Source organism: Ochotona curzoniae, unplaced genomic scaffold, assembly GCF_017591425.1.
Source record: "Ochotona curzoniae isolate NIBS_2020 unplaced genomic scaffold, NIBS_Ocur_1.0 scaffold_2683, whole genome shotgun sequence".
Classification (NCBI taxonomy): Eukaryota; Metazoa; Chordata; class Mammalia; order Lagomorpha; family Ochotonidae; genus Ochotona; species Ochotona curzoniae.
In genome coordinates, this window is record NW_024467100.1 from 7,027,510 (window position 1) to 7,053,748 (window position 26,239).

At 52.8% G+C, this 26,239-nt stretch overlaps 1 protein-coding gene across 2 annotated transcripts; it reads right to left on the reverse strand.

Annotated features, from left to right (window-relative positions):
- Positions 1-1,507: 1,507 nt before the first annotated feature.
- LOC121171462 (sodium/potassium-transporting ATPase subunit alpha-2) lies at positions 1,508-25,769 on the reverse strand. 2 transcript variants are annotated; one of them, XM_041003152.1, is made up of 23 exons: positions 25,650-25,769; positions 21,079-21,183; positions 20,855-20,914; positions 18,559-18,762; positions 17,982-18,095; positions 17,614-17,748; positions 16,494-16,611; positions 14,199-14,467; positions 12,209-12,407; positions 11,960-12,069; positions 11,716-11,850; positions 10,808-10,997; positions 10,543-10,718; positions 7,084-7,220; positions 6,533-6,683; positions 6,282-6,450; positions 5,903-6,057; positions 5,537-5,660; positions 5,186-5,331; positions 4,858-4,988; positions 2,739-2,840; positions 2,515-2,606; positions 1,508-1,677 (listed from the first exon to the last, which is right to left on the reverse strand). In XM_041003152.1, the coding sequence occupies exons 1-23, from the start codon at positions 25,659-25,661 to the stop codon at positions 1,649-1,651; spliced, it is 3,063 nt and encodes a 1,020-aa protein (XP_040859086.1). In that variant the 5' UTR covers positions 25,662-25,769; the 3' UTR covers positions 1,508-1,648. The 2 variants fall into 2 exon arrangements, with proteins under 2 accessions (XP_040859086.1, XP_040859087.1); XM_041003153.1 differs by having other exon boundaries at positions 1,627-1,677; positions 2,515-2,573; positions 25,650-25,747.
- Positions 25,770-26,239: the final 470 nt, after the last annotated feature.

A 26,239-nucleotide genomic window follows, 5' to 3' on the forward strand; every position in this document is an offset into this window, starting at 1 on the left:
TATCCAGAGCCCAAAGTCATGACTCACTTCAAGTCACATCCTGTAAAGCAAATTCCAGTGCAGTGAAATATACTAGGGGCTGGGAGGCTATTTGTAGGTCTGATCTGATGTTTGTCTTTTGTGTGCTCTGCTTTTCTGCATCAAGTTTCGCATTTTCCTTTGCTGTCTCCCTCACCTGCTTCGTTCACCTAAATCTCTCTGTATAGGACCCTCCCAAAGTTGTTTAAGCTCCAAGCATGGGCAGAACTGTCATCAAAGCCAAAATATTAGGTGGGGAGTGAGTAAAAGAGCAGTCTCTCCCAGAGACACCTGAGACCAGCTCCCATCTCAGAAAAAGCGGGTACAAGCACCATGCCCAGGAAAGCACTGGCTGGGAGCAAAGGCTCTGCCATCTGAGACATCAAAGGCGGGTCTCCTGAGAGTTTCTTTTTTGCTGTCCAGAGATTCTGAGTGTGTTCATGACCTAAGCTGAGTTGGCCTGATCCTGGAAGACAGGATGGCTCCGTGAACCTCTCCAGCCTGATTTCAGCCATTGGCCAAGGAACTTCTTTTCCAAGGCTGGATTGGCAATGCCCTGGGATGATGCAGATTCATCAAGGTGGACACGAGATGGTTGGGAGTGGGCGGGGCCGGGGAAGAACTGACAGTTGGCCCTCCCTGAACAACAAAGCTGCAGGGCTGGGTGAGACCAATCACGTGTGATGGAGAGAGCTGGAGTTTCTGGCATACGGGCCTTGTGAACCGAGAGGACTACTAAGCAAGGGCTCGGAGAGATCTGCGTCTCCTCCATTCAGCTCCCCAGGCTGCCTTCTGCCCCTGCCTTGCTGTTACTCTGCTGAGATGTGATTTTGGTCAGCTCAGGGAGGGACAGGAATTCTGAAAGGGCATGACACTGAGCTGAAGCCTGTCTTGAGAGCCAAGTCACATCACATTTTCCGTCATTCAGTGACACACTCCTTCCTCTCTTACATCTTTTGCTGGACCATTTCCCTCCTCCAACCAGCCAGACCCCTACCCTCCCAGCTTCCGTCCAGTCTCTTCTCCAGCTCTCTCTTTCTCTTAGCCTTGACCAGGAGATGGCCTTGGCTCTCCAACTAGTTGCCCCTCTGGTCTCAGGTTCTTGTACTCACAAGGAGAACCTTGTGTCATTTCAGGGCCTGTTTTGGGGCTGGTTAGGGACCCCCGCCCCCCATTAGGGACAAAATCAGAAAGAAAGCTAGGGGAGGAGTGAAAGCGGGAAGTTGAGTGAAGCTAGAGAGATAAGGGGACATGGTGGTGACCTGAGAGACTTGCTTCTCCCAGACTGGATGGACGTCTGACTTTGGATATTGATCTGTTTGAACAGGAGGTGGAAGTGAAAAGAGAAGGCACACGTGGGGCTGGGGTACTCTCAGTTTCTCAGGAAAAGTAGCATGGTGGAGCAGGCTGGAAAAAGATCTGCGGAGGGATGATTGATCACAGTGAGGTCTGCAGGTCACCCCAGGCTGATTTAAACACACCCCTCCTGACTCAGCCTGCTGACTTGCCTCATTCTCTTTTCCCCAGTCTACCCCCAAATCTCACCCCACTCTTTTCCATCCCTCTCCATCCCCTGCAACACCTCCAGAGCACCCAATCTTTCGCATGCCTGTTTCTTCTTCCATTGGGCTCAGTAGTATGTCTCCTTCTCCACCCAACCTGTTGGAGAGATTGGAGATGGGTTTGCAACGTGAGCTGAGAAGGAAGCAAGAAACCAACTTCCCCAGAGCTTGTGTCATTGATGCCAGGAGGAAGAGATGCCTGGTGAAGGAGGCAGAAGAAATCAGCTTGGGGAAAGTTAGAGGGAAGGAGAGTCAGAGCCTGGACCCATAGAATCAAGGCAAGGCCAGGTCATGCCTGCCTCTAGGGAAGACTTACATTTAGCTCAGGGGAGTATGGGCTAGAATAGGTCAGGGGCAAGAATGGGATGCCTACAAATGCAGGGCTGAGGGAGCAGCTAACCATTATTGCTGGACAGAGTTGTAGCTATGGGGTCTACAGCCCATCTGACTTCCCAGGAGAAGTCATGTATACATTTCACGGGAGAGCTACTACAATTTACATATTGGGCCAATTGGAACACCACCAGGCCACAGCCTATTGGGCAGACCAAACCAAACAGTGGCTAGGGACCCTATCTGGTTTGTAAGCCACCCATTTACAACCTCCAAAGATTGAGGTCAAGAGATCAAAAATCTTTACTGCCTTTTCTTTAGCTGTAAGATATGAAGGTGACCAGGTGTCCTAAAGGGCCCAAGTCTACTATTTTGTGGCTTCAGGTGCTTCAGGGAACAGATGTGAGTTAGATGGGACTTTGGAGAGGAAGAGGCTAGAGGGGGCAGGTTCTAAATATTCAGGCCTCTGGGGCCCCTACCCTAGGATCTGAGAGTGCCAAAGGAGTAGGAGGATGGAGAGTACACTTGAAACCGTGGTTAGGGGAGCTAGTGGTAGGGGTGGGACTCTGCTGGGAGTGGGGTGAGGTGCACAGGTGCTCACCACCAGGATAACGCCGCAGGATGAGCTTCCGGACTTCATCATAGATGAAGATGAGGAGGCTGTAGGGGAAGGCACAGAACCACCAGGTGACCCTGAAAGCAGCAGAAGAGAGGGTCAGCACGGGGGCCACATGATGTATGATTCAACTAGATGAGAATGTGGATGCCAGAGAGGCCCGAAGCCCTGCTGTGCCCCTTACTGGGGCCACCCCAAGAGACACTTACTTGAGTGGGTACATGCGGAGGGCCACACCCATGCCTGGGCAGTAAGACAGAAAGGCAGCCAATGCTGTCTCTTCCAGGAGTCCAAAAATCAGAATCTTGTTCCTGGAAAGGCAAAGAAAGGGAAGGTAGCAGGCAGCATTTACAGGGGTGGTGACTGGGGAAGGAGCTCCAGAGACTCTCCGGGGAGTGGGAAGAAGATAGCAAGCAAGGAAGGAAGGGTTATAAATGGCATCTTCCTTTATTCAAGCATCCTCTTTTCATGTGTTGTGTGGCTGAACATTCCTTCACCCAATTATAACTTACGAAATGTAGGGTGACAGGCAGCATCCTGACATTGGCCGGCCAATACCGACCTCCTGATACCTGCGGTGCCCACACCGATCTCGGAGGATCTCCCCTGCTTCTGTCTTACATTTTAATTGACTTGTAGTTCTCAAGCCACATTAGTGGATAAGGGCTGTAGTTCCTCCATTGAAATGAATTAGAAATGTTCATGCCTTTCAGACAGAACTGTGGATCAGCACACAATCCCCTTGCCTTAAAGTTTGTTCTCTTGGCTCTTGCCTAAGGACAGCATGTTAGTCAGCCTGGTAGCTTCTCTTCAGTAAGTTTGATTCCAGAGAACTTTTTGAAAGAATGGCAATAGCAGCTGGAGGGCCTTCAGTGGCCCAGAGACCTAAGGGACAGCCTGAGGCACTCAAGTGACTTGCTGTAGGAACACTCCTTCCTTGTACCCAGCCTGACTTTCCTCTTGATTTTCTCCCATGTGGCTCTCAGGTGACCTGGGATTATCTGGTTTGGCTGCATTCCCACCTTCCCATCACCCATGCCCTCATGGGAAGACCCAGGCTCCAGATTTGTGCTCAATTTCTTGGACTCTGCTCCTTGCCCCGCTTCTAGTTGCATTTCCCTATTTTTTTTTTTTTCTTTTTAGATTTGCCTTTGAGAGATAGAGACAGACTGACAGCAGATACACTGAAAGATCAGAGACAGATCTGTCCTCTACTGGTTTGTGTTTGAAAAGCCTGCAACAGCCAGAGCTGGGCCCGACTACAGCCAGGAGTAGGGAACTCAATTTAGGTCTGCCACGTGGAGGCAGGGAGGCAGTGCTTTGGCAAAAAGTTGGAACCTGGAGCAGAGCTGATATTAAAACCCGGGCCCTCCGGCATGTAATGCCAGTATCCCCAAAAGGCTTTTTCACCATTAGGACAAATGTGCCCCCAACCCCTCCCCATATCTGTATTTTTAGCTCACTGAAATCTCCTTCTTTCATGTTATTTCCAATTATCAAGCAAACTTTTCATGTTGCCCTACTTAGGCTATTACATGCTATTCACTCCAGACCAAGAAATCATGGCAAAATTCACTTGGGACGTGGTGGTCACAGAATAGAGAAAAACCAGCACAATGCCTTTAGCACACACCAGCATCCATGCCAGCATCATTGGTGAGTGTTAACGGCCTGCAGGTGCCAGGCTGTGTGACGGGGTACCCACTATTTGGAGGGTAGGAACCCACGCCTTGGGCCTCTAAGACCTGGGCAAGCCTTGACCAACTGGGAAACCTTGGTCCCTTCTAGGGGCCTCTTATCCACAAAATCTAAGTTAAAACCCCCACCACAGTAGACCGTTGAGAGGGCCAAGGCACTTAGTGAGGTTCCTGGCACGTGATAGCTCACTGGCAGAAGCCCTGACGCTGACCCCAAATAGCCCTCAGTGCCCAAGTGGACAGCAGTGCCATGGACCGCAGAGTTGGGGAGCCCAAGGGACCCAGGTTTACAGCTGGGACAAGGCTGAAGTTGGAGCCCTCAAGTAGGAGACGAAGAAAGTAAGGGAAGAAGGAAGGGAGGAGACTACAATATAGTGCATTTTAGGAGCAAAACAAGAAGCCATTGGAAAAGCTCGTCATTTCATCCTCTCCTCTTGTCTGTTGTAAACTTGGCTATGGATTCACAGCTGGATTGCTGAACACTGAAGTTAGCTCAGCATACTCCTACCCAGAAGGCTGAGGTGGCCTGCCCTGGAAGCCTGTCATGTGTGAGTTGGTGACTGTGCCCAGAGCACTCCGCCTACAGGGGATGGGGATGATGGGCGAGCACAAGGTGGGCATGGACGCTCACTTCATGCCCTGCTGGAAGACCGAGTTGCGGCGGGTCTTGCAGATGATGAGGTCAGCCCACTGCACGACCACGATGCTGGCGAAGAAGGCCGTGTGGCAGGTGAACTCCACTACCTTCCGCTGCTCGTAGGTCTGCAGGAGGGCAGGAGAGAGGTGAGAGTGTCAGAGGCCGGGACAGGACTGGAGCCTGCCAGGTCTCAGGACTGCTGTTAACCCCAGCCACACCCTCTGCGCCTTTGCCCTCAGCGCCAGCTGGCTGGTCCCTGGCACTCCTGCCAGGCCTTCAGCCCTGCCCTTGGGTGCCATCTCACCTGTACAGGACTACTTACCCACTCTTGTCCATAGCTGTCCTCCAGGTCATTCATAGTCCGGTCATCCCAGTCGAGGCGGATTCCCAGCAACCGTGATGGCAGAAAGCCATTCTCTGCCAGGATCACGAAGTAGGTGAAGAAGCCACCCAGTGCCTGGATCATTCCTGTGGGTGGCAAGCAGCAAGCAGAGGCAGTAAGGGAGCACCCCCTCACAGCGACATGGAAACCCCTGCCCTCCTCGCCACCCTGGGGGCTGATTCCTGTCCTGGAATTATGTCTGAGGCTTATCCCTCCACAGTCTGGGCCAAGAAATGTCTGGAGAGGTGGGGTGGGGCAGGGTCCCTCCTTGGGCCACAGGGCATGGCACACCGATCTGTCCGTAGGCCATGCTGATGAGGCGCTCATTCACCAGCTTGTCTGTTTGCGGGTTTCGTGGTTGCCGCTTCATGATGTCGCTTTCGGCTGCCTCATAGGCCAAGGAGATAGCAGGGACCTGTGTGGGGCAGGTATGAGGGAGGCAAGAGCAGTCAAAGGGGAGATGACAGACAGTGGGCATCAGGATGGAGATCTGTGATACAACTCAATGGCTGGGTGGGAAGGGCCTCTGAGCCCTGGGGTCGTCTTCACGGTGCCAGGTTTGTTCTGCTGCCCCCAGAGCAGCTCTCTCTTGCAGGCTGCTGCCCACCCCCACTTGCTGTGACCCCATGCCTGCCCACTAACCCACCCTGGCCTCACCATATCCGTGCCCAGGTCAATGCAGAGGATGGTCACAGTGCCCAGGGGCAGAGGGATGTTGGCGATGATGAACAGCAGGAAGGGGGTGATCTCGGGGATGTTGCTGGTCAGGGTGTAGGCGATGGATTTCTTCAGGTTGTCAAAGATCAGGCGGCCTGTGGAGAAGGTCTGAGGGCATCAGGGAGTCTGGGGGACCTTCCTCCCCACCCCCAGCCCAGAGGTCATTGCCCATCTTCCTGAGAGAGAAAGGTTGCATTTCTGAGGGAGCTTCAAGTGCACCAGGTTGCCCAGAATCTTGGGGTTGAATCTTTTTGGGGGGAGGAGAAAGGCATGAACAGTAGCCACACTGGACACCTGCCACACCCACACAGCCTCTCACCCTCCTCCACGCCCGTGACGATGGAGGCAAAGTTGTCATCCAGTAGGATCATGTCGGCTGCTTGCTTTGAGACGTCTGAGCCAGAGATGCCCATGGCAATGCCGATATCTGCCTTCTTCAGCGCCGGGGAGTCGTTCACCCCGTCACCCGTCACTGCCACGATGGCTCCCTGGGGAGAAGACCCTGAAGATGGAGCCCAGACCTACCCTTGCTTCCTGCCCTGGCCTTTCCCCTATAGTCATCTTGCTCACCTGCCTCTGACATCCCTCCACAATGATAAGCTTCTGCTGTGGAGACGTGCGCGCAAAGACAATCTCTGTGTGGTCCCTGAGGATCTCGTCCAGCTGCTCTGATGTCATGTCCTTGAGGTCAGAGCCATGCACCACGCAGGCCTTGGCTTCTCTGGTGGGGATGGGACAGAAGTGGCTGACTGGCTGGTCCATGCCAGCCCTGCTGCCTCTCCCACCCCTTGGAGCTCCCAAGTGCTGCAATTCCAGCTGTGTGAGGAAGCCTATCACAGTTGACGCTGGAGTGGGTGAGGCCAAGCCCCGTCCCTATCCAGTCCTGCAGCAGCCTTGCAGTGTGGCCAGCATCCTAATTTTACAGTATAGAAGTAGAACCCAGGAGGGGATGGCGCCCCCAAGGTCACTCACAGCCTGGGCACACTCAGAACTGAGGACCCGCTCACAGGGGTCTGCAGAGGTCCCAAAGAAGCTGTTCCCATGCTTCCAGGGGGCAGCCAAACCTTGCCTGGCAGCAGGAATTGCTTAGGAATCGTGGGAGGTACGTGAAGAGGCCTCACCTGGGATTGACTTGACTCACAGGAATGTTGAGCCTGGCTGCAATGTCCTCCACTGTCTCGTTCCCCTCTGAGATGATGCCCACGCCCTTGGCAATGGCCTTAGCTGTGATAGGATGATCCCCGGTCACCATGATCACCTGGAAGGCGGAAAGAGAACAGAAGATCAGGACGAAGGGGTTTCCCTCCTCCTAGCTCTTTTCCAGAAAAACCCAGCCAAAAGACAGGTGTGTGTGTTTGTGATGAGTGATTAAAAGGGAGAGACAAAGCCAAGTTGCACTGACCAAAGAGAGTTTGCTTAACTGGAGGGAAGCATCTTTGACAGAATCATGGGGTCATGAAGGTCCCTGGGAAGACAGCTCTCAAGTCTTAGGGTTCTTTGGGGGATCCTTGGGAGCAGGGATGTCCCGAGCTACGAGGCAGGCAGAGCCGGAGAGAGCTTCAGCAGCTCCGGGATGGTGGAGAGGAGCAATCCTGATGTGAGGGAGGGCCTCCTGTGCCACTCAAGGTCATGGAATCCAGAACCAGGGCCCATTTCCTCAGTGCCTCACAGGAGACAGCTACGGTGGCCTCCTTGGACAGAGAAGAGAGAGGATGGACACAGCGCCCCCTGTCCTCCCCACGCTGCTCCTTTGCCTAGGTGCATGACACTGTTTGTGGCTGTTGCGCAGGATGGATGGAGCTGGGGTGGGGTAGAGGGTGGGCAGCATCGAGCAGGCTGACTGGGGGCTCTTCGGAGCATAAGGGGTTCAGAGCCAGCTTAGGAGAGCACTTGTGGAGCAAACTGTACAGGAACCAAGAACAAAGCCTCTTGAGACCTCCTCCCCATTGCCTTCTTTCCTAATGTTACCAGTCTACTGAAACAGCCCCCACAAGGGCCAGAGGGGCTTCCTGATGGAAAAACAAAAGCATCTTTGCAATCCTCATGCTCCTGGACTCTGAGGTGTTTGGCACTGTACAGTAGCTCTCTTGGAAAATGTACCCAGGCTCCTCTGTTCCTCTCTGTAGCCACCTGGGGTGGACAGGGTGGGCAGCCTGGGCATTGGCTGTGGAGTTAGCAAGCAGACCTAAGTGCAAAGGTCGACTTTCTCCAGCTGGGGGAGCTTAGACAAGCCGGGCTGCACCATCTCTGCACAGGCCAGAGGTGATTTGTACGTTTCCTGGGTGTTCAGAAAGATCACGGGTCTCAGGAGGACACTTGGTGAATGCAAGCTGTGTCCTTCCACCTCCAGCCCCCTTCACTGGCCCCTCTTACTTCACTTGCCCTTCCATGTTGGTGAGGCCGGGAGCTTTACACCCCCCCCCCCCGCCTCCTTTGCTTCCCTGCCTGAGTGAAGCATAATGAAATACATCAGTGAGCCTTTAATTCACATCTCCAGTGATGACCATTTTTCTTGATTGCAGACCACACCCAAACTTTCACTGCAACATCTCTCTCTGGCTGCCTTACAGGCACTGAAGGTCAGAGTCACATTCGTTATTGCCACCACCAAATCTCCTCTGCTCCTTTCTTTAGATACCACCTCTCTTTCTTTTCTGACCCCTTCCTCTGTGTTTTCTGTAACTTCCACATCCAATCTGGCCACCAGGTTCTCAGCTATTTCTCTCACTCCCTTTGTTGCTGGTCTCCTTCAGCGAATCAACTCTTGTCTGAACTCTGGCAATAGTCTTAACCTGTTTCCTTGACTTCAGTTGGTCCCCAAATCCAGGCCCTCCTCCATCCAGGTGGTCTCCTAAAAGCTAGATCTGCCCTGTGACGACCCTGTGGCCTGCAGGAGAGAGCCCAAGCAAGTGCTCAAGACAAGTCCTTCCCACTGGCCTGTCCTAAGGCTGCGCTTGCCAGAGCTGCTGCTGCGGCTCTCCTCTGCCAAGCTCGCACGCCCGGGACAGTCTAGCCCCTGCAGGGTACACCCTGTTCCCTGGCCCTGATGCTCTTTGTCCTTCTCTCTCTGCCTTCAAGGCACAGATCAGGTGTCAACCCCCCCATCAAATGCTGTCCAGTTCCCGGAGGCAGTGTTAGCTGCTCTGGCCCTGTCAGCCCATGGAGGTATTGCCTTGGCAGCTGGGGGAGCTCTGGTCCTGGTGGCTGGGGGAACTCTGGGCTTTGCAGAGAAACAGAGCATGCTTCATATCCCTGCTCTATCTCTCATGAGAAGTTCTACGTTGGGAAAGTGGCTGCCCCGTTCTGAGATTCGGTTTGTTTTTTAAATAGGGATGATGATGCAGAGGGGATGGAAAAGGGCTGAAGTCTCGTCTAGACACAGTGCCAAGACCTGCTGGTGAAGAAAGAACAGACTGCCTTGGTTTAGACCCTGCCTCTGTCGCTCCCTAGCTGCGTGGCTTTGGGCATGTGATTTTGTGCCTAGGTTTCCTTCTCTGTTACAGAGTTCTTGCTCACAGCATTGCGAAGACTGAGATCACAAGGTGTAGGTACCTGCAACAGTTCCTGATTTACATCAGAGTAAACACTGCCTTTTTCTGAGAGTCTCTGACCTCAGCAGATTTCTCAATGACCTGTTGTGGTGGTTCGTTCTGCTGTTAACAATGAAGGCATTTGCTTTCCCTAGGGGATGAGGAGACACAGAGCCCAGGCCTGGGCCTTCTTGCCCTTTGTTCCCTGGGTGCCTAGCCCAGTGCTGAGTTCTGGATAGGCCAAGTTGTGTTAATTTTATCATTCAGGAGAAGCTGAGAAGGAAAAGCAAGTGACAGTGGCATAGTTGGTGATTGGGAAAGGGGGACAGTAGCCAGCTGACTCTTGAAGTCAGGAAGGTCACTCCAAGGTGGAAGGGATTTTTGTTTAAACCCAGTACCTTACACAGAGCCTCATTCACAGTTGGTAAATGTTACATTGTTGCTGAATGAAGAGCAGATAGAACATAATGTTGCTGGGTAATAGAAGCAGGGAGAGAGGGGCTTGAGCAGGAGGCAGGCTGTGAGGTTACAGGGTAAGGAGTGAGAGCCAATAGGAGCCTGTGGACCCCAAACCAAGTGCTTAGAGAGAGAGGGCAGGAGTGATGGAGGATAGGGCAGCTCGGTCTCTGAGGCAAGGATGTCAGTTGCTGCTTGAAACAAGAAGGAAGGTACACATAGAGTTGCGGCAGTGAGCTGGTCCAGAGAGGGGAGGATGGGCATGAAAAGGTGACCCATGAGCCAAAGGGTGAGGGTGAAGGTGAGGGCAAGTGTAAAGGCAAGAGTTAGGGCCAGAATAAGGGTGAGGGCCAGGATGAGGGCGAAGATGACGGAGAGGGTGAAGGTGAGAGCTAAGGTTAGGGCAAGGGTGAGGGTGAGGATGGGAGTGAGGGCCAGGGCTCCAGGCCTTTTCCTTGCAGAAGGACAGCTCCTCCTCCAGGTCAGTGGGAAGGAGGCCACTGTGGCCTGAGTGTCCCCAGGGTGTCAGCCTCAGTGGGCCTGTGATCCTTGGCATAAGGGAGGTGAGGGTGGAGCGGGGAGAGGGGACAATACCTTGATGCCTGCGCTTCGGCACTTGCCCACAGCATCTGGCACAGCAGCCCGGGGTGGGTCAATCATTGACATGAGTCCTACAAAGCAGAGCTTCTCCGTGGGAAAGTTCAGTTCGTCTGTGTCAAATTTGAAGCCCCGAGGAAACTTCCCAGAGGGCAGGTTCAGCTGGCAGAAACCTGAGGGGGCGTAAGAGGGTGGTGAGTGTAGCAGCAGCAGAGGGCTGCCTGGATTCCATGCTCAGCCCTGCTTCCTGTCCAACCCTCACCCAGCACACGCTCGCCGAGGCCTCCCAGCTCCATGTAGGCATTCTGAAAGGCGTCTTGCATTTCCTTGTCGAGAGGGATCTCCTTGCCCTGCACCAGGATGGTGGAGCATCGGTCCAGGATGCGCTCTGGGGCTCCCTTCATCACCAGCACATGGCTTTGGGGGCTGTCCTCTCGCTCATGGATGGACAGCTGCAGAAGGGACAGGAGATTATAGAGAGGCCAAGCACATCTCAGTAGCTCCAGGGCCCAGCATAGAGCTTGGTATGGAACAGTGGCTGGCAAGGAACCCCCACCCTTAATAAACAGCCCCACTCCACTAAAGATTGCCTGCTGTCTCAGGGCAGAGGGGTGTCGGATCCTCAAAGTCCCAACGCCTGTGACCCAAGAGCCATCTCTGCAGGATGTTCATCCATTCCACAGTTATCAAGTTATTTCAGACAGGCCCTGAACCAGGAGCTGCATGAGTCTCACCAATGTACCCTGCCACCCCACGCTCACTGCAGGAGCTCTCATTCACAGTGGATTTAGAACATAGTGGAGACTGCACTGTTGGCATTTAACAGGTACCTCCAAGTGGAGGGATTCCATAAAGGGATTACAGAAGTGTGGTTCAACTGAGTGGGATAGAAAAGTTAGAGGAATGTGGTCAGCAGATGGGAAGTTGTGGGAGGAAGAAAAGCTGAAGGATGCTGGACTGCAATGGGTGCAGTAAGGTTTAGGAGTTGGGGTGATTACAATCAGATGTGTGGTCATATAACTCATTCTGATGGTGAGGCAGAGGCCAGGGAACTTCCTCCTCAGATGCTGCTTCCTCGTCCAGTAGATGGATGGATGCATGTCTGGCTTCCCCTTGGTTTCTTCCCCACCCCTCCACTTCTGTCCCTCTGTCCTGGCAGTGTGACCGGACCTGGTACTTATTGGTAGAGTTGAAAGGAATCTCCGCCACCTTGGGGTTTCTGTCCCTCATCTTCCTCACTGAGCCGCAGGAGAGCTCGATGCACTTGAGCAGTGCTGACTCAGAGGCGTCACCAGCTGTGTCTCGCTGCCAGGGGAGAAGCAATTGCAGTGTCATAGGAGGGAGGGAGGGGCCAGGTGAGGAGGGCCCTGGCAGCCGCAGTGGGTGAGAGGGAAAGTGAACCCTAAACCCCTACCTTGGATACAGAAATGTTCTCCTGCCCAGCCTTGAAGACGGCACGGTTGCAGAGACCAGCAATGCGAGACAGGGCTGTCCATGTGGGTGATCGCTTGTCAAAAGTGGCCCCTGGGCACAGAGGAAGGCAAGTCAGGAGTCAGGCTCCCTTTGGGCGTACTCTTTGCATCCCACCTGGCCCTGTCCCTCCACGCGGTGCCCTCTGTGTCCCACTCTCCGCTCTCGCATGGCCTTGGGAGCGCCTAGTCACCAGACTGATCTTCGGTGGTGTCGGCTTCATGGATCTGATTGTCAAACCACATGTGGGCGACGGTCATGCGGTTCTGGGTGAGGGTGCCCGTCTTGTCGGAGCAGATGGTGGACGTGGAGCCCAGCGTCTCCACAGCCTCCAGGTTTTTTACCAGGCAGTTCTTGCGTGCCATGCGCTTGGCGGTCAGGGTCAGACACACCTAGTAGAGAGAGTGTAGGAACCACAGATGCCTAGGATTCCTCCCTGGGCTCTGCTCTTTTACCTTCTCCTTTTGATCTCACTCCACAAAGCAGAATCAGTGGGACCTAACTATAAACAGTGAACGAGCTCTGAGTCTGGCATTTCAATTGGGCAGATCACCAAAGAAACTTCGTATGAGGTGTTCCCAGGCCAGATACTCATATGCACTAGCAAGCACCGGGCCCAGCACAGCCACACCCGGTCACTGGTAGTTGCAAGTGCTTAGGTTGCTTCTGTTTTCAGCCCCACCTTCTACTGGAACCGATGGGTGTTGCAGTCCAGCTGGTTCAGACAGCACATACTTGGTCTTCACCTATACCATGGGAGCTGCATCCTGAATGAGAGCGGCCCATCATAACCCCCACCAGGACCACCCCCTACCCTTGTATGCCCAATATGTTGTGGCAGACCAGACCAATCTGACCCACATCCCCCTGGTTCCGTAATGGCAAATGGCAGTGAAGCTGTGGCTCCATCTACCCAGCTCAACAGTCAAGCCTTCACGGTGTGCCCTCTGTCAAGCAACCCCAGCCCCGGCCTAGATTCTCGGCCTTCCCGTGGCGTGGGTAACCCACGATGGGGATACCCACTATTTCCCTCCCAAGTCTCTCTACTCTCCCGGAATGTGCACTTTCCAGGTGGTTCTGCAGTTTACTTGACAGAAAGGACAGAAGATGAACAAGTTTAATCATACCCCTCACAACAAAATACCGCAAATAGAAGAAACGCTATGATGGACAATGTTTCAATTAATGGATTTTTCACAACCTCATTGGTGTTGGAGAGGCAAGATGGCAGCAATTTTCAAAACTGGTGACCTATTGAAACCACTACAACAGTATCTCGGAGCATGCCCCACAAGCGGGACTTGTTGGGTGGGGAAATCGGGTGGGCTTCTCCCTCAATACCTCCCCCTCTACCTCAGATATAGAAGAACAATATGGAAATAATAGGCTTACCCACTTTCCTGTAGCCCTTGACCCTTTATGCACAAATTAACCATGTAAAGATTGTTAAAATAAAAAAAAAAGAAAAAGAAAAAAAAAACAGTGAACGAGCTCAACAGACATGTAGACTTGAGATCCTAGGAGTACGTCAATACTCAATACGTGGCACACAGTTGGGGAGGTGAAGATGGGTGAAGAGAGTGGGAGGGGCTGTGAAAGCCACCCACATGGAAGGGACTCTAGAAGACTGTGGGAAGAGGAGATAGGGCTTGCACCAGGGCCAAATGTAAATGAGCAGTGAGCTGAGGCCTGAGATTCAGGAGAGGACAGAGGAGAATAGAGCCAGGTCCTGGCACCTGGCAGGAATGAACAAAGGACAGAACCGCAGGAAGGCGCCCAGCAGTATCCATGTCAGCAGCTGGGGGCAGAGCGGGAGCTGAGAAAGGTCACTGGATTTGGTGGTGTGTTACTGGTGACCTTTGAGAGAGAGCCTTTGCAGGAGAGCTGGCCAGGCTACGCCCCAGACAGCAGGCAGGAGATGGACATGTGGGTGATGGGAGAAGCCAGCCATGCAAACTCCACAGGGGCAAATGTGCATGCTCAGGTCAAGCTCCACCTGAGGTTTCTAGACTCAAATTCCAAGCTATCTGTTAAATGATCTCTGGGCTCAACGTCTGATCTGTGACATTCAGAGACTAGACAGAGACGCCTGCTGAAAAGTGACAAGCACCTGTGCCTCTATTGTTACAAGGGAAAGGTAATAAAAATCCTCTCTTTTCAACCCTTGAGCCTGAGCCACTCACCGTGACCGTGGCCAGAAGCCCCTCTGGCACATTGGCCACAATGATACCGATGAGGAAGATGACTGCTTCCAGCCAGCTGTAGCCCAGGATGAGAGACAGCACGAAGAAGGAGACCCCCAGGAACACGGCCACTCCCGTGATCAGCTGGATGAAGTGTTCGATCTCCATGGCTATGGGTGTCCGTCCGACCTCTAGGCCTGAGGCGAGGGTGGCTATGCGGCCCATGACTGTCCGGTCCCCGGTGGCAATCACGATGCCCCTGGCAGTGCCTGTAACACAGATAGTGATGACAGGTTAGATGCTCTGGGACTCCTAAGGACTGAAATTCCATTCTACACCTAGAGCAAGAGCGATCTCACTCGTCACAGAGTGGACAAGCCAGGGGCTCGGGTCTCGGAGGTCACTTTCAGTGGGTTGTTCCTCACCTAGGCTTACCCTTCCTGCACCACACCAATTCCAATCTCACATGACAGCAAATGGTTGCCTCTTGCTCTTGGGCTTGGGAGGAACTCAATGTGAATAATGTCAAAGTTCGACTGGGAGAGATAGAATACATTTTAAAAATTTCCTGCTGCATTTCAGTGAAATTGATCTCTTACTTGATACCATCTGAAAATACACTACAAGCAGAAAATAAAGCACTTGTCATGGATTTCCTGTTTACCATACTCTCCAGATTTTCTTGGCCCATGTTAAGCATGAATCTGTGTAAGAAGCCAGGCAATCACCAAGCCTGGGATGCTGCTGCAGGGTGCTGGGGGAAGGAAATGTGGTGTAGTGGAAAGAGTAAGTATGCATGTTGAAGCCAACCAAATCTGGGTTTGAACTCTTGCTGAATCCCTACCCGGGAGTTGCTTTAATAATTGATATGATGCAGTAATACACCTAGACCAGTGCTGGCACAAAGAAGGCATTTGACAAATGTTAGTTTCATTCATTTCCTCTCCTCTATTAAAAGCCAGCTGCCGAATAAGCAATGGGAAGATCTAACCAGCCATTTATGAATTAATTCTGGAAAATGTACAGTAAATTTCAGAATCCCAGTACATTAGCACTTCAGGAAATTTATGGTGGATTCCATTGTTGTTTCAACCCTAGAGAAACAGCATGCTGAGGAGAAATGGGTAATGGGAAGGAAAGGGCAAGGAGTGGGATACTGTACCTGCTTCACCCCACTTTCAGAGGCTCACGGTATGGCTTTTTCTCCCACCACTGCTTACTCTCTACCTTCTCAAGTCAGTCCTGCCTCAACTTACTCATTTCACAGAGGGCAAGGATCTCTGCCTTCCTGTGATGGTGGCTCTGGGGACTCTTCCTGACCCTTGCCATTGGTCTATAGAACCCAGGACAGAGATGGGCAGCCTGTGTGGGGTGCAGAGTTTCATTTGGGGCAACACTGACCTTACTGCCTGAGGGAGGGTCCAGGCATACAGTTGGTCTGAAAGCTTTTCTGACCCTCTGGCCAAAGCAAGGTATGTGAGTGTGAGAGTGTGTGTGTGTGTGTGTGTGTGTGTGTGTGTGTGTGTGTGTGTGTGTGAATGTGTGTGTATGGGGGCAGTGCAATGGCTTAATTGGCTAATCCTCCCCTTATAAGTGTCAGGATTCCATATGGGTGTTGATTCATGTCCTGGCTTTTCTGTTCTCATCTGCCCCCTGATTGTGGCCTGGAAAAGCAGTGGCGGATGGCCCAAGACCTTGGCATCTGCACCTGCATGGGAGACCTGGAGAAGACTCCTGGCTCCTGGCTCTGGATTGGCTTAGCTTTGGCCATTGTGGCCATTTGAGGAGTAAACTAGCAGATCAACAGATCAAAGACACTTCTCTCTGTCTTTTCCCATGTAAATCTGTCTTTCCAATAACAAACAAACAAAAAAAGCAAAAGAGAGAAGGAAGTGAACAGATCCAGAACCACATGTCAGGGAACATTGTGGAAAGCAGTAACTCCTAGGGATCCAGTTTAGCTCAGGGTGTCCATCTGCATGCAGACACATGTGCACTTGCATGTGTGTGTGTGTGTGTGAGTCCTGACCAGGGTCTGAAGGCTTTGGATGCCACCCTTAGGATGGACAGAACACACATCTGTGGGGATGCCACTGCTTGGTGGAGTTATGCTTCCCCTGTCCCGTGCCCTGCTCTCCAGAGCGGACTGTGTCTGTACCACTCAGGGTCTCTTCAGTCTTCAGATTCCTTCTTTGACACAGAGCTTTTTCTGGGTAAACACCACCATGGGCTCCAGTGCAGAGTAGGGGTTCAGAATTCTAAGTCCTCCGTCCTTTGTGCAGGCCAGTTACTCACCTTCCACACAGTTGGTAGAGAAGAAACAGATATTGCGGGTCTCCAGGGGATTCTCATGTGTAAACTCAGGTGAGCGAGTCTGGGGCTCCGACTCACCCGTTAGGGATGAGTTGTCCACCTGCAGAGGGAGGGATGCTAGTCATGGTGCTGGCAGAAGCACTGTGCACACACAGCTGTCTGCTGACCCATTCCAACCACGCTCCATCTTCATGACTTGAGGGACAAAATTATATTTGCCCTCATCACATATTTATGGCATTACTCAGTGATTGCTCCCACTCTGGTTTTCAACCCTGGCTCTCATTGGCTTTCTGTGTAACCCTGGGTTATTTCTTTAATCAACAGGGCCTCCACTTACTCATCTGGAAAATAGGGAATGTGAACAACCTCTACATTTTACAATTACCAGGGGTACCTCTAATACTGTAGTTTGAGAAAATGGTACCTCCTGGCACTGTTCAGTGTTCAACTGTGTGGCCACATATAGCAGCCTTGCCTGATCACATGATTCTTTCTGAATGATGTTAAATAGCACATGTGAACATCCAGAAAGCAGCTCAAACCTATTTTATCCTCAGCACACAATGGCTGTAAAGTGGATATCAGGGCCCAGGCACGGTAGCCTAGCAGCTAAAGTCAACACCTTGCACATGCCTGGGATCCCATATGGGTGCCAGTTCTAATCCTGTCTGTTCCACTTCCCATCCAGCTCCCTGCCTGTGGCCTGGGAAAGCAGTTGAGGATGGCCCAAAGCCTTGGGACCCTGCACCCATGTGGCAGACCCAAAAGAAGAAGCTCCTGGCTCCTTTGGATCAGCGCAGCTCTGGCCATTGTGGTCGCTTGGGAAGTGAATCAACAGATGGAAGATTTTCCTTTCTGTCTCTCCTCCTCTCTATATCTGACTTTCCAATAAAAATAAAATAAATCTTTTAAAAAGTGGATATCAAAGGTATAGGGCATTCATTACACACAGAGGGAGATAATGCAAAGAGGACCAGATGCTGAGAGAAGTTTCAGGAGGACTACTAATGTTTGGATCTAGGCTTCTAGCCATTAAACACTAACTGGGCCCCCATCAGCTCCGTCTGGCCCGAACACTCGCTGTGGTGGAGCCTCTCACCTTGCAGCCGTGAGAGGAAATGATCCGGAGGTCAGCAGGGACGCGGTCTCCACCCTTCACCTCCACCAGATCTCCAACCACCACCTCCTCAGCGTTGATCTGCATCTTCTCTCCCTCCCGGACCACAAGGGCTTGCTGAGGGAGGTAAGGACATCTCAGGAGCAACTTGCCTCTGCTCTGCTTTCCTCTCACTCTCCACCACCCTCCTCTTGTATGAGCAACACAGCTAGCTTCCCACGTGGTCAGCTAGAGTGTCTTTTCTGCCCTCCTTTATCTAGCTCAGAGCACAAGGAGTTGAGAGGTGAGGAACTGTGTTCTTCCAGAGACTAGATGCCTGTCCCAGCCCCAAGCCCGGCCCTGGCGTCTACCTGAGGCACCATATTTTTGAAGGAATCCATGATCTTGGAGCTCTTGGCTTCCTGGTAGTAGGAGAAGCAGCCAGTGACGATGACCACCGCAGCCAGCACCACACCTAGATACAGCTGGTAAGGAGGGAGGCAGTGAGGGACCCGCCTTTTCCCCATGCTAGAGCGAGAGCGGTCACTCACGGAAGGCAGTTGGGTCATCCAAGGTGACAGCCCAGATCCTGGACTGTGACCAGGAGAGAAAATAGAACCTCCAGTGTCCTAAGACAGAAGAGTCAGGGAGCCCCCAAAGCTAAGACTTCCCCAAGAGTATGTGCCCAGGAATGTAGACAAGTGCACTGAAGTGCGAAGGAGCAGGAAAAGCCTGTCTCATTCTTTAGCAAGCATGTGAGTATTGGGAGTGCTTTTCCATGTGTACAGAAGCCTCAGACTTTCTTTAACCTGAAGTGTGGGGTTGGGAGCTGTGGGACTTTGGCATGAATATCTTATTCCCTGACCCTTCATTGACCCTTTGTGTTGGGGGCTCAGGGTTGGAGGATGCAGTCACAAGTTGGTCCAGGGGTCAGGTGTGTTGGCTTACATTGTCATTGGATGGTTCGTCCTCCATGGCGGCCTGGATGCCATAAGCCAGGAAGCAGAGGATGGCTCCAATCCACAGCAGGATGGAGAAACCCCCAAAAAGCTGGCGACAGAACTTGACCCATTCAGGAGTGGTAGGGGGTGGAGTGAGGGCGTTGGGTCCATCCCGAGCCAGTATGTCCTGAGCCCGCTGGTTGGTGAGGCCCTGGGAGAGGAAGGAGAGGCATGGAGGCAGGCATCTGTACCTCACTGGGTCCTCAGAACGCCCCAGCAACTCTTTGGCTGAAGAACAGGAGGACAGTAAGAAGCCTTCTTGGCTGGAAGGGGTGGGCATTAGCAGGAGAGACCATGTGGAGGAGATTTGCAGGCACTGAGGTCTAGGAGGAGTTTGACTGGGGCTCCAACTGTGTCCAGTGCCACCACATCCTTCCTGGAAGACAGCCTGGGTAAGATTCCTGGAAAAAGGCCTCAACTGACTCTTTCCTGCATTTCTCTTTCTTCAGATTTCTCCTTTCTCCAAGGCTTCAAGGAGCACCACGCATCACGAACTATCAGCATCACATGGCTTTGGCAATCACCTGACACTGTCCATAAAAGGCCTCCTCCAACTGTGTTTTCCCCATACTGCAGGCTGGTTCAGATATTCTTTTTCTGGATCCCCATGGTATTCCATGCTAGCTTCTAGAGCCACACTCATTGTATTGTCTTGGGATTCTGTGTTGCATTTGTTTCTGTTACTAGATCTTGGGGTCTTTGAAAGCAAGTATTTCTTATTCATTTTTACACCATTCATTCACCTGTTCACTAAGTGTATAGTGAGTATCTGCTACCTTCCAGGCACTGTCATTGGCTCTGGGGAATCCAGCGGTGGACAAGAATGACAAAGTCAGGACTAACCCTGTGATCACACAGTTAGGTTGACACCTATGAAGCCAGCAACCCACATGATCATTAGTTTGAGTCCTGGCTGCTCTACTTCCAATCCAATCCCCTGCTACTGCACCTGGGAAAGCAGCACAAGATAGACCTGGTGTTTGGGTCCCTGGCACTTACATGGGAGATCAGAGTGGAGCTTTAGGCTCCTGTTTTCAGCCCAACCCATTTGTGATAATTATGGCCATTTTGGGGAGTGAACCAGAGGATGGAAAATCTCTTCTCTATAAATCAAATAAGCAAATAAGTCTTAAAAATGGGGGCAACAAGCACCGTGCTTCTTGTATCTTGGCTTCTGGAGAAATGCATGCAATAATCAATATCATATTAAGGGAAGACAGTGAAAAGCATGAGGAAAATAAAGGAAGAACAGGGTCATAGAATTTTGATAGGGCAGGAGGTGGCATTGTGTCATTGCAGGTGAAACTGCTGACTGTGACACCAGCACCCCATGTGGGTTTGGATCCCAGCTATTCCACTTGCAACACAGCTCCCTGATAATGGCCTGGGAAAGGCAGAAGAAAGTGACCCCAGTACTTGGGGCCCATGCCACACATGTTGGAGATGCAGGTGAAACTTCTGTCTGTTAGCTTTGGTCTGGTCCTGCTATTTGTAGCCAGCCAGCTGGGGTGTAAGCCAGTAGTTTGAAGATCTGTCTCTTCTCTCTCTGTAGTTCTGACTTTCATGTAAATAAAAGTCTTTTAAAACATTTAAATAGAAGATTCAGGCCCATGAGAGCCTTGTAGGAAGAGGTATATATCCACTATATTTGGGGTTAGGCTTTTTCTTTTTTTCATTTCAAAATGACAGGCTTTGGCAAAGGGTCCGTGCCACTTACTGTTTCTGAGACCTTGGGAAGTTATTCCCCCTGTCTATCTCCTTGCTTTAACAACCAGGTCTACAATACCAATTTCACAGGTTGCTGTAGAATAGAGAAATGTACATAAAGCATGCATCACAACATGATATACACTGCCGGGCACCAGCAAGTTACCAGAACAAGCTCACTAACTACCTCACTATTTCATGAGTGCCAACTCCATGAAAAGCCTTGCTGTAGTTGATTGGGAATGAAGTAAAGGTCCAGCTCATCAGACCTGCCCTGGGGCCTGAATGCTGAGAAGTTTTGGCTTCCAGGCTCCACAGGGCAAGAGCTTTGGACGAGGAAGCAAAGGATTCTGGTTCTAATACTGGCTCTGCCACCAGCTAGTCCTGTGACCCTGGGTAAGTCACTGGTGTCTGTTTCATCTGTCGGCTTCTTCATGTGAAGAGGGTGGCATTAGAGTTCTAAGAATCCTTCCACCACATGCTTCCTGATTCTCACATCTCTTAGAGGACTACCTCACCTGCTTCCCACCACTCACCTTGGACAAGTCCACTTGGTATTTTCGGCCCAGCTCATCCAAGGACAGCTTGTGGTCATCCTGGGGAAGGGAAGTTGTGGTTAGTATGGACCAGAAGGCTATGTCATGTAGAATGCATAGGAGGGCATGGGTGAAGCTAGGGCCCTAGGGGCGGGGACACAGAACTGTTCTTCCAGCACTGGGTCCCTTCTGGGTATCCCAGCTGCATGGACTCTGGGTCTCACCATGGCCACTTCCTTCTTCAGCTCATCCAGCTCCTTCTCTTTCTGCTTCTTCTTGCCACCTCCATTCTCCGCGGTGGTGGCGGCGGGCGAGTACTCGCGGCCGGCCTGCAGGAGGAGTGGGGCACAGTGATCAGAAGGGGTTGGGCTGCAGACTGTCGCCACACCAAGTGGTCAGGAAGCTCAGGCACTGGCAGCAGGGAGGTGGGCTTCGAGGCAGGGAGGAGGAGACTGCAGGGGCCTCCAGGTTCTCTGTGTGTGGATGATTGGCAGATCCCTGGGGCCCCACGTTTAGATTTGTTAGATTGGCTCTTCAGCAGTTCAGCACTAGGACTTCCGCTATGATTTTTGCCTGCTGAAAGGACACTGCTGGTGTTGAACAGGAAAAAGAACACATACACACTTTGAAAACCACCATCACCCACTGTTTGGAAGAATTCTGGGAGTGGCCAGAGTAGGAGGAGGTGAGAGAGAAGCAACGCTCTGAAGCAACATGGCGGTTCTTGTATTTAGGGGAATCAGAGGCAGTTGGGCATTCAGACCAAGAGTCTTCAGACATTGAAGCCGTTAGGACAGAGATGTGTTGGGGGGAGAGCAAGGGCTGGTGGGGAGTGGCAGCAGAGCAGTAAGCAGCGCTGTGGACTGGAAGAAGTCCCTGGGAGGAGGCCAGAGCATCTCCAGAGCATGGGAATGTGTGTGCTGGCAACCCCTCCATCCTGCCTGGAAGGCAATTCGCCAGGCTTGGTGCCCCAAGGCACAACTGGGGAAGATGCTAAGCAGGACACGCATCTGCCTGGACATAGTAAGAAAGTACATCTGAGTACTAAGGCTAAAGCAAGAATCTGTGTAACCCTTGGGTCCAGGCATTCCTGGAAGATGAGAACGGATCGCCCCTTTTTCTCCAAGGTTTATGATCTCCCATTGCCAGCCTTCTAGGGTCACACAAGGAACCTTTAGGGAGAGGGAGGGAAATCCCCCTCCCAGGGGTGGTTGTCTTGGGGTAGCAGGATAGTAGGGGACAGGAAGTTCAGGGAGGACATGACTAGAGCACAAAAAAGGTGCCTTCCCGCACCTGTCCCTCCCCTGTCGCCTCTCCCCCTGCTTCCCCCAGGATGCATGTCCTTGTCACATAGGAGCTGCTCAGTGTCCACCATGCCCGTCTTCCACTGGGCTCTAAAGGCCTTCCAGGCTTTCAGGACTCAGTTTTTCTCCATTACACCATTTCTTGACTTAAGATCAACAGGCATAACAGGCATATTTGCCTTTTTTTTTTTTTTTTTTGCAAGATGATGCATTTGGGGGTATTTGTTTTAAATAGACTTCATTTTAGGGAAGTTTTTTTTTTTTTGTAGCTTTTATTCACAATAAAAATGAGTGGAAAGTAGAGAAAGCTTTTGCATATTTCTTGTTCCCACGAACAGGCAGCCTCCACCACTATCAACATCCTGCATCCCAGCGGGACATTTGTTACAATTGATGGGCCGGCAATGACCCATGGCTGCTGTCCAGTGTCCGTGATTTACACTGAGATTCGCTCTCATACATCCACTGGGTTTGGACAGATGTAAGTAGATATAGATTCATTGCTGTGGTATCATATGGAATAATGTCACCAAGTCCTCCGAGCTCCTAGATAACACACTTTCGGCCACCACGGAGTCAGGGGCAACCTCAGGGCTGTGGCAGCTGCCCTGACCACAAGAACTCACACCTCTCACACCTTGCAAAGCGAAAGTCTGCACACAAAATGAGCAGCAAGGGTAGGGGTGGGATACAGTGGGAGTGGGACATGGCTGCTGCCTGGGATCGTCTGACCTAGCAGAGAAAGAGCTCTTCGAAGCTGCATTACTCAGAAGAGCTCTTCCCAGAAGAGACGACCAATCACCAATCATGCATTCGCCCTTCTCTGAAGCATCTGTGTTCAATCTGTTTTTGGCCTCCTAGGGAATGATCATCTTGGGGAGGCAGAAGCAGCTCAGCTGGGGAGTGTTCCCACCTCTGCCTTCCGGAACCAGGTGACTTAAGGAGGGTCTGTTTTGAGTGAGCCCAAAGGCCTAGGATTTCCTCACTCTGTCCTTGGCAGCACAAGGCCCGAGAAAAGGCGGAAAAGCGGTGAAGGGACCAGGGGTGTGTGATAAGGCTGGACAAGCTTCAGGGGCAGGTGTAGGGCCTGCAGACAGGAAGGGTTGGTGGCTGCAGAGCAGAGCCCCAAAGAGTTTCTGCACCTTCAGACCTGAGCTGGAGTACATGAGCATTAGACTCCAACGTGTGTTTTCAGAAAACTTGCCGGCCCAAGCACGCCAGCCTGTTGGGTTCTGGCTGAGCCAAGCAGTGTCTGCAGTGCCTCCTCTCCCCAAGCTCCCACCCTGTTCTCCTGTGGGCTCAATGCTTGGGACGCTCGGGCCCCCCCCCCCCCGCCCCCGCTGCCCTGGCAAGGATCTCAGGCTCTGCAGCCAGGAGCCTGTGGAGAGTTTGGGGCCAGTGGCTGCCCAGGCGAGAAAGAAAGAGAGGAAGCAAGGATTCCCCCTCCCCCTCCCCGGGCTGCCCTCCTGCTCTCCTCCGCCCTCCCCCAACCACAGTCCCCAATCTCTGGGTCTTGAATACTGAAGGAGAACAGAGAGTTCTTTCTAAGGAAGCCAGAGGCCGGGACAGAGTGGGGGCAGCTGGAAATCGGCCAGTGTTTTACCCCCCTTCCCCCCTCCACCAGCCTCTTGGTGGCAGCTGGAGCAGGCTGGGTTCCCTCCCACCAGTGCTGTCCCTTCCCCCAACTCCCACGCTGCCCTTGAGGACCACAGGGTGATGGGGGACAGTTCAGTCTTGTTCCAACACAGGCAGTGAAGAGGGAACAGGAGACACCTGCAGCCTAGAGCAGGATGTGGGTAGTGAGTTCCTTTCTCCCCGGGGGTCTTCTGGTGGGCTGGACTCCAAGGCACAGACCCCAGGTTCCCCTGTTCACCTGGCCTCTCAGGCCAGACACACCAGAATTTCTGAGTCTCACTGCTGCTTCACCCACACACTCATATGGGTAGAGGTTTAGCATCTTCAGGGGTGCCAGGAGAGAAAGATACACTGGAGGTATCAAGATTAAGTCACTTCCCAAGAAAGACTTCTTGAACCGGGTCCATTTGGTTCTAAGGTGAGACAGGTGAGAGGAGGGGGCTACCTTCTCTCCTTCTCCTTCCTCTGGTTGGGGGATTATAGGGCTTGTCTGACCGCCCCCTGCCCCAGGCCGGCTTCTCTTTTCCCCAGGGGACTTCCTTTCTGGGGGGAGTAAGACATGTTGAGATGCACTAGAAGGTCCCAGGACTGTGCAGCTTCCCTTAGGAATGACCTGTTCTGGCAAGAAACCCACATCTTTCGGACTGCTCCCAAGGGCAAGCTCACAGCTTCGCACACACTCGCTCAGGGCTATCCACGACTGTGCCTTCTTGAGGGCTTGTGCATTCACACATCTGCCTGCCAAGACTCAAGGCAGGTGCTCAGCTGTGTGTTATCTGCTGCACTTACAGTCTCGGAGAACCTGTTGCCCCCCCTCCCACCACACACATACACACATCAGGTCCTCTGGCTCTATTTATAGCTCCCACCCCACACCCCAGCTCAGGAACCGGAGTGTCCAGGCTCAGCGCTTCCCCAGCTGCTCTGCTCAGTGCAACAACACGTCCTTGCCTGACTCCTTCAGAGGGCCAGACACTGGCCCTGCTCCTTCCACGGCTCACGAAGCCCTTTCCCTCTGTGCCTCTTTGGCCAGCATTCCGCAGAAGGAGAGCGACCAGGCACAGAATGCTACGGGATTGGGTCACTTTTCTCTGTATGGGAATTTTATTTCCAAGAACAAACCCTGTCCCCAGCTGCCCCATGCAGTTGTTAATCTTCCCCTTGGCAGAGTCCTGACTGCAGAATGCCATGGACAGGGGTGGGCTGGGAGGGGATGCACTTCTCACCAGCCTCTGGGAAAGTTCTCAAAGCCAGTGGCCTGGAGCCCAGGACAATGCTGTTAGGAACATCCGGAGGGGTGCAGGGGAGGGGGCTAGTGGCCCCCAAGCACTCTCCCTCCCAAGCCCTCCCAGCTGTCCCTGGCGCTCAGTCTCCTGGAGCTGGCGTCTGGAACGAACTGCTTGGTGTCCCAGGAACAGAAAGCTCCCTGGCTCCTCTTCGGTTTCAGAAGGACCCCATCCTTTCGGGTTGAGGGCTTCCAGAGGAGTGGATGATTTCAGGGGGCACACCAAGGTGGGAGAAGATGCCTCCTTATTAGGGGTCAGGGGTCGGGGAGGCCAGGAAATGGTGTGGTGAGAGAGGAGGGATTGCCGGGAGAAGAGCGCCAGGGAGCTCACCCAGACGCCAGCATGAGAGCAGGCGGAGCTGGCGGGGATGTGGGTGGGGGGCACTGGCCACAGAGGGCACTTGGACTCTGCGTGGGAGCCACACAGGCTCTTGTGCTTCAGGGAGGCAGCTCTAAGTTCAAGTTCTCCCACTCCCTTGCCCACCTGCCACATCTCAGACCCACTTCATCCTGTCTCTGTCCCCCTCCCTCAACCCTCCAGAGAGCCTCACTTCTCTTTGGGGATACTCACCCCGCGACCCATCTTGGGGCAGAGTGGCTGAGGGGACTTAGGCCGGAGAGTTCACCGGGAGGGTCCCAAGCCCACACTGGCCCGTCCGGGACGCCTGGAGACCCTGGCAGGCAGACAGAGACAGCCCGAGCCACCGGGTAGCTTTAAATAGGTCCCTCTCCCCCTCACCCCCGCCTTCCCTTTCTCGGGGAAAGAAACGTTTGTTGAAACAGGATCCCTGAGGACTCCTCCCCTCCCGCCCCTTTAGCAACTAGCCTGTGGACCGCCCGTTTTTTTGTCCCGTGGTGCCCCCCCCTCAACCCTGGCTCCCCACAACAGCTCCTCAGGCCTATGGCAGCCACAGCTGAACAAGCCAAGGGGAGCGGGCTGCACAGGGAGATCCCGGGGGAACGTGCCTCCTAGGGAACAATGCTTCAGGATGCCAGGGTGTTGGAGGCCTTGGCCACTCAGCCTCCTCTAGTTTTCAGGTGGAGAGGCCTGGGCTACCTGGGATCCGGCAATTGGAGCCTAAGACTTAAAGCCAGCACTGAGATCTTTTGAGTCTCCGTCCATCCTCCAGGAGACAGGGGCAGGCAACCCTCCCTCTGCCA

Excerpts from the sequence above, each read along its gene's own strand:
- LOC121171462 (XM_041003152.1), bottom strand. Across the intron at positions 18,096-18,558 it reads ACGAACCATCCAATGACAAT|CTGTATCTAGGTGTGGTGCT; the intron begins GTAAGCCAACAC and ends CCTCCTTACCAG. Across the intron at positions 2,841-4,857 it reads GTCTTCCAGCAGGGCATGAA|GAACAAGATTCTGATTTTTG; the intron begins GTGAGCGTCCAT and ends TTGCCTTTCCAG.